The sequence below is a fragment of the Pelodiscus sinensis genome, chromosome 29, assembly GCF_052426305.1.
Source record: "Pelodiscus sinensis isolate ZL-2025 chromosome 29, ASM5242630v1, whole genome shotgun sequence".
Lineage (NCBI taxonomy): Eukaryota > Metazoa > Chordata > Testudines > Trionychidae > Pelodiscus > Pelodiscus sinensis.
Genome location: NC_143080.1, coordinates 1886797 through 1894395, shown reverse-complemented (window position 1 = coordinate 1894395; position 7599 = coordinate 1886797). Strand labels below are relative to the sequence as shown.

General features: G+C 46.1%; 1 protein-coding gene across 1 annotated transcript; it reads right to left on the bottom strand.

The window, feature by feature from the left end:
• Positions 1-1995: 1995 nt before the first annotated feature.
• Positions 1996-6500, bottom strand: HOXB2 (homeobox B2). The gene is made up of 2 exons (XM_075911275.2): positions 4165-6500; positions 1996-3224 (listed from the first exon to the last, which is right to left on the bottom strand). The coding sequence occupies exons 1-2, from the start codon at positions 4541-4543 to the stop codon at positions 2680-2682; spliced, it is 924 nt and encodes a 307-aa protein (XP_075767390.1). The 5' UTR covers positions 4544-6500; the 3' UTR covers positions 1996-2679.
• Positions 6501-7599: the final 1099 nt, after the last annotated feature.

Here is a 7599-nt window from a genome sequence, read left to right as displayed (position 1 = left end):
ACTGGAACAAATGGCCCTTTGATAAACAACCTCTGGCAGTGCCAGCTCTGTACTTGAGTGTGTTCCAGAGGCTCCAGATATTAAATAAACTTAAAGATAATGAATAGCTTTCTGTGGGACTTTGCCAGCGCGTGTTTTGCCAGGACTTCAGGACTTTAGCGGGCAAGAGCGGGCCTGGGACAGAGCTGACGCCTCCAATTTAGGCTCCTGGGTTGAATCGTAGGGTCCGTGTTTTCATCTAGATGCGTTTGTTGAGTCAGACCGAATGGATTATCCGACTGGCAACGCATTTCCATTTTCCCAACACGCATATTTCCGACTCCCGCAGTAACTCGCTGGCAGCTTTTTCGTTTTAAAATCGATCTGAGCATTTGGTTCGGGGAGGAGAGCGAAATACTCGCCTTTAAAAAAAAAACCCAAACCACATCGGGAAACAGAATGCCTTGCGGGAGAGGCCAGGAATGTCTCGGCGTTTCCAACCGCAATTTCAAACCAGTGGTCTTTTGTTTTCAGGTTGGTTGGATTTGAAGTTCTGAAGCGCCCCCGCTATCCCCAAAAAAGGAACCGGAGAGGACAATAATATTTCTCTCTCCCGTTTCCTGAGATGGGAAAGCAAGATGGAAAAGGAAGGCGAGGCAAAAAATCTTACATCTTCCTTGAAAGGAGCCGAGGACCCCGATGGAATGGAATGTTCTTTGTTGTACCGTTGTGAGTCGGTGTGTGTGTGTGTGTGTGTGTGTGTGTGTGTGTGTGTGTGTGTGTGTGTGAAAAATCCATCCTCCCCTATAATACAAGAAGGGATTTATTTACCTCCTAAACTCCCACCCTCTCTTAGCTCCTAAGACATCGCTCAGTATAAATATAGCTTCTGTCATGGCTGCCTTTTTTCCGTGCCTGGCCACAGATTCCTGCGCCATTTTAAGCAGCCAAGGAAAGAAAGAAGTGCCCCTTGTATTCCCCCTCCCACGTTTTCACCTCCCCTCCTCCCCCCAGGCCTCTTGGGTTTCAATGCTACTTTCACACAAACTCGACTTGAACGCCTACCAAATTTCTGCCGTGTCTGGGGAAACACCAGTGACTTAGCAAAGACGTAATATGATTTATTTTTTGTGTCACCGCGATTGATTCCTCCGCTGACCCCTTTTCATTCATAACAAGCCCCCACCCACCTCTGATATATGAGTTTTGTGCTTAAAATTACATGCTGGAAGCGAGCTGTCCTGGAAGGACGCGCGAGCTGGAGCAGAGCAGCAAACATTGCTGTCGAAAATCACCACCGATGTATCAGTCCTGTTGTGGTCTGCGTTGTGCTCCCCCATCCCCCGCTTAATCCCCCACTTTACATGCAACGTCTCCCCCTTCTTTCCTTTACACCCGTTCACTGCTGGCTAAAAAGGCTGGGAGTCAGATGCGCCCATGGGGCATTTATTGAATCTAGACACAATATTTATCCTCTCTCCACTCCCTGGTGCAGCATTTTTATTTTATTTTATTTTATTTTATTTTTCTTCGAGTAATAAGAAATGAAGAACTGGAAAAATCAAAAAGCTGCCTTTTGTCTTTCTGGCTTGTCACTGGGGTGCTGCTAACACTCACTGGAGACGGGAAATATTTTATAGCAAACTTCTAAACAGCAAACGGTTCTCACCAGAGTGCGTCGAACGTGCATGTTCTCACGGTGAAGGTGTTTTTGAAAGCGCCGAGATTTTAAACTTTGGGATCTTTGAATTTATAGTTGGCTTCAATCGGATTTCATTGCACAAGATTTATTCTAGAAGAGTAGGAATGTGGTTTTTTTTTTTAACGAATAGCATTCATTTTTAACCCCGAAGCAAATGCTTTGTTTTTTATTATTTAAATAAAACCAGCGAAGGGAAATGGAACCAAAAAAAGTTTAATAAATACAGAATTCCTGACTGAGAATCTGCTTTCTAAGAAAAAAATATTATGCATAAGCTCACGTTTCATCTTCCAGTTTACACAGGAGAATACAAAGCACCAGTTTCTAGTTGCAGAAAAACCACACCATCGTTTTAACTTGCAGGAGGAGGTGAACAAATGTTCTTCAAGTCGAGAAGAAAACGTGTCACACATTTTTTTTAATTTTATAAAGACATTTATTGAATCTATGAAAATAATGTACAATAAATAATTTGCCATTTACTATTAAAGGATTTGAATAAATAGTCTACATCTAAAACTTAAAAAAGAGGAAGCAAAATTCCTCCGGGTTCTTTTTATTAATTATTATTTATTTTTCTTAAGAAATCTAAAAGTTTCGTTCGGATTCCTGAGAGAGTCACTTGGGGGATTTACAAATGTTTTCTCTGCAATTTTCTAATGTGTGTATGGGCGGCGGTGGCGGTGTGTGTGTGTGTGTGTGTGTGTGTGTTTCTTTTCAATAAATAAGAAAGAAAATAAAACTCTAATTAAATACCTGAATGCAGTAAACACAGAGGCTCCGTTTATATGCGACTATCGGAATAACAATTTCAAGGACGGGGCATGCCTATGACCTACCTTCCACATCAGAACGACTTTTACAGGGCAAAGGGAAATGGGGGGAGGGTAAGATGAGGGGTGACATGGCTCCAGGTTGCGGTGGCCTGTGGGGGCTGGGGTGTGCGAAAAGGGGCGATACAGCCGAGGCAGCGAGACCTGGGCGGAGAGGGAGGCGCGTTATTGGAAATTCAGATGCTGCAGGTCTATAGTGCACAGTGTGCTGGTAAAAAAGTCCAAGTCTTCCTCCGAGAAGTGGACCGGGCTCTGCAGGGAGCCCTGGAGGCTGGAATCCGACGCGAAGAGGCTCAGATCGGGCAGCAAAGGAGACTCCAGCCCCTCCGCCGAGGCGTTGTCCTCTCCGGCCGCCTGGTAGCCGGGGCTGGGCTGCGCAGCGCCGGGCGCGTCTTGGGCTTTGGTCTGGAACGGGCAGAAGGCCTCCTCCGCCTCGTCGCTGCATTCCTCCGGCTGGGGGTAGCCCAGGTCCCCGTCGGAGGGTTCGTGGTGCTGGGTCTGCCTCTTGTGCTTCATGCGGCGGTTCTGGAACCACACTTTGACCTGCCTCTCGGTCAGGTCCAGCAGGGCCGCGATTTCCACTCGCCGGGGGCGGCACAGGTATTTGTTGAAGTGGAACTCCTTCTCCAGCTCCAGGAGCTGGGTGTTGGTGTAGGCCGTGCGGAGCCGCCTGGAGCCGCCTGCGCCGCTCTCCGGGATCCCCTGGGGGTCTTCCGATCCGGCAGCGCGCACACAGAAGGGGAGGAGGGGAGAGAGAGAGAAGGTTGGAAGAACCACGGCCAGCTTCCCATTCCAGGTGCTAAAGGGGGGGGGGGCAGAATAAAGCTGCCCCAGGAGGGAACAGAATTTACCCCCTAACCCCAATCACCCTCATGCCCCCCCAATCCCGTGTAAGGGGGCCCCCTTGCAAATTTCTTGCCAACGGTCTGGAAACTCCAAACTTAGGGTGGCAGCCAGTTGACCCTCCTCCCCCCCCTCCGCCCCGAGAAACCACCAGGCAGCTGCTGAGGGTGGGGGTAGCATTTACAAAGAAAAAAAGAAAAAAGTCACACCCTCCCTCCTGACACGCGGGAAGGGTCTTGCCCTAGGGCCTGCAGGGGGGAAAACCCACCACCGGTGTTTTGGGGAAGATGAGCCGGTTTAAAAGGGCGGCGCATTATTTTGCTATCTATGGCCTCTCCCCCACCAGCACATGGATGCCGCAATGGCAGGCTCTGTGTCTTTCCCCCTCCTCAGACTCATACACAAAAGCATCAGCAATCCCCCCCCCAAGACTGTAAAGGGGGGGGCATTTCTAGGATTGCGAGAATCGCCGGACAAAATGAGTCCTGGCGCGTTAGAATTTGGCTTCCAATTCCAACTGCAGCTGCTCAGGATTGTAGCTGATCCCCTCGGAAAGAGATGCAAAGCCAGCCCCGATGCTCCTTTGGATTTGCACTGGAGTGGGGAGGAGGGGGGCCACAATAAGGCTGCATGGGGCAGCGCTGGATTCTCTTGCGTAACACCGTCTAAGGGATGGATGGATGGATGGATGGATGGATACGGAGGGTGGGGGCGAAATGATGCCAACATGTTTATTATTTGAACCCTCTCCGATCCCACTACACCCCCCCCCCCATGGCCACCCCCACTCCCCTGCATTGTACAAACCTGCAGGAGATCCAGCCGCCGATCCCGGGAAGGAGGAAGAGGATGGCGAGGAAGAAGAGGAGGAGGAAACCGGGGTGGCTTTCTTGGCGGATTTCTTCTCTTTCATCCAGGGGAATTCTGCGGCCCCCGGGCCGAAGTGGACGGGGCGCTGGGGCGTCAGGCCATGAGCGTCTGGCTTTTGGATTCTCGGTCTCGCCTGGTCGCTGGAACACGGATGCAGGCTGAGGAGGCTCTGCTCCAAAGGAGGTGGAATTAATGTCGACTCCTTGATTGATGAAGTTTGAAATGTCTCCAGGACAGCGGGAAGAGACGTCAGGCACTCTGCGAGCGAAGGCTGGCTATTTATAAACCCGATCTCCCTCTCAAATTCAAAATTCATGGCTTTTCCAGGGCCCAGTGGAAAAGGGAGGGGAAGAGGAAGAGGAGGAGGGAGGAAATCTTAGGGCCCCAGGATTTTTTTTATGGTTATTGTTATTATGACGATTCGCAGGCTTTTTATAATTGGTATATTGCTGATAATACAGACGTATGGGAACCTTGCTCTATTAAACTGGGGACTGGAGCGAAATTGCAGCCAATTCCTGGTCAGCTGACCAGCCTGGACCAATGGCAGGCGGGGCCTGGTAGAAAACAGAAGGCGTTATTTTCTGGAGTAGATTAAAATAAAAATGGTCCTTAGGAAGCATCCTTTGCCCTTCTTGGAGAAGGACTCGGGCGCTGGCATTTGGCATATGTTTCTCTATCTGCTGCAAAAGCGGAGCTGCCTGTAAAGCAGGGAAGGGCGAGAGAGGTGGCATTTGCCTTTTTTAGCTTGTTCCCTGCCTGGGAATACAGTGGCTGGGTAGCACCTTCTGGGAGACAGGAGCAATTAAGAAGCCAACTCATTCATTTCTTTAAAAAAAAAAGTTTTGACAACGGGTTGAAATCAGGACTAGAAAAGAAGTTTCCCACGTTAAGGCAGTGGCTGCCCCTGTTAAGAGCCAGGAAAGGCTGAGTCTCCTCATAAAAAGGCCAACGGGGAGTGCAGATTTACCACCCTCTGGCAGTTGGGATATTTTTTAAAAGTTCACGTCAGTATAAAAGTTTCATAGAGGGGTTTCTCTTTTGGGCGGCGAGGTGTGCCGAAGAACAGCGTCGGTCCTTTGGAGCCATAAAGCAAGTCTTACAAGTGGACTGGAAACATCCTATCTTGTTAAATTACCTTTGGTAATCCATCCCGTTCCTAAGTGAGACTTAATGGATGCTTTAAACTTTGCTGCGGGTGAGGGAGGGCGGGGGGGTTGTCTTAATGTCACCGATATCTGTGCAATCCGATTTATTTTCGTTAAAGAGCTCCACTTTGATAGTTTAAATATAATTGATTAAATTAAAAGTCGTTTCCCCAAAAAGATTTTTTTCTTTTAAAACCAGCAGCTTCACAAAAAAAAAAAAAAAAAAAAAAAAGAAGAAGAAGAAGAAGAAAGGAGAGACAGAGAGAGAGAGAAACCATCAATCTTTTGTTGGAAAGCCTTTTGACAGCTGGGCCTTGCCAACTTACCAAAGAAATTTGCCTTTTATTACAGTTATTGTGAGAGGAAATATTCGAAAACTTTAACCTAGAGAAGAGCAAAAACAGAAAGATTAGACAACGGGGAAAGCAGGCAATAATAATAAAGAATTCTGACACTTTAGAAGGTTTTTGGTTTGTTTGTTTGTTTAAACTCTATTTCCCCGCATCTTGTAGGAAAGAAGGGCTGGCAAACTGCAGTCATGCAGGCAGTAAAGCCTAGAAACTTTTGTCAGTTAAAACATCCGTGTGGGAGGTAGGCATTTAAAGAGAAACACATAAATCTACAGCCAAGCCGAAGGGCAGCGCAGCAAAAGGGAGAGGAAAATAAAACAGTGAGAAAATAGTTGTCTGCAACCCGGACTTGGATTTAAGTTTGGGAGAGCATTTTTCAAAAAAAAGTTCCTTTCTTTGATTAGATTTCCGCTGAGATCAGGAGAAAAGGTAAACCAACCAAAAAGCCCTGGCGAATCAGAACAGAGATTGAAATAAAAACAAATTTAAAATTGACTTTCTTTTAAACTTAGTTTTCATTCTAAAGCAGGGCCGTATTTTCTACTTCCTGGGAGACAGGTGATATGTTGAAATAACTTGGAAAGTGATTATGACTTGTTTCATTTCTTTTCCCCTTCCTTACTCACGTGAAGGTTACAGACATAAAACCTGTTGGGGGAATATTTTTGCTCCTTATTTCACGTGGGGTGATCAGATATTACATTTCTTTCCTACTTGAAGGGGGAAACTCTCTTCTTTCCTTCCTTCCTTCTACTCATTTTCTTTCTTTCTTTCTTTCTTTCTTTCTTTCTTTCTTGTTAAATAAAAATACCTCATATCGTATACTGAAAATTAAAGACAAATGCAAACTTTTTTAAAAGGCAAAAAAACAAGACTTCTTGCTTAACACAGCCATGTGCAAACTAAAACCGAGAACATGGGAGGCGACAGAGGAGGGGAAACAAAAGAGACAACATGAGTCTGAACCATGAAATGTGACCTGGGCGTCTTTCATTTTGATGCCGGATTCACTTTTACTTATTTTGAAACTCGCTCGCAGCATTCCGTGATAACAAATCGAACAATATGGCGTCCACTATTTCCGAGTCTGTTACATCACTCTGAAAATCATATTGGGGAGGGGAACCCCAAAGCTTGAATATTGGTATTTTGTATGATCCCAGTCAAAGCTTTAAAATTATGGCATCGCCGAATCTTAAATTGCTCCCTGCAGGTGCGTATATTTTTCAGTTACAGTCCTATGCAGAAAAAAAAAACCTAGTTCCTTCCTTCCTTGTTTATGTAGTTAATTATTTCTTATTGCACAAAGGCTCTAATGACTAACCTGCATTCCATGTTCTAAAAAGAAATCAGAGCTAAGAGGAACTGAAATATCATTGTTCGTTCGACCCTATGCACAAGGAGACTGTACATACAGGCACCACACAACGCTAATTAATACATTTCAGCCTTTGTTTCCCACTCCAAATGATTCAGCGCCTTTCCATCTTTTTTCAATAACAGCATCAGGATTTCAGTATCACGTTGGCTCTTCGGAGCTTTCCCCTTGGTTATTTTCTCCAGCCACACAAATGGGGCGTTTTGGGGATTGACAGACACTTTGTAACCACGTTCCAGCATCATAAAACTTTTATGGAACCACATCGCTTATAAAGTGAGTTTCCTTAAGGCTCTGGAGCATATAAGACCAATTACCCAGACAGCATTATCTTATATTTGCTTTTGCTGCTGCACATCACATCTCCCCCCTCTCTTTTCCCTTTCCCTAGCAGTTTAACCCTAGCCCAGCACCTCTCTGCCAGCACTTTTATTCTTTTGCTTCTTCAAGGGATTTAATTTCCCTTCAGTATTAAAATTCCTCTTTGCCTTTTTGT

What these genes read in the sequence shown, in the direction of transcription:
- HOXB2 (XM_075911275.2), bottom strand. Translation starts at nt 4,543, where the DNA reads ATGAATTTTGAATTTGAGAGGGAGATCGGGTTTATAAATAGCCAGCCT. An exon ending in GGCGGCTGGATCTCCTGCAG is followed by an intron (nt 3,225 to 4,164) that starts GTTTGTACAATG and finishes CCGGATCGGAAG; the next exon opens with ACCCCCAGGGGATCCCGGAG.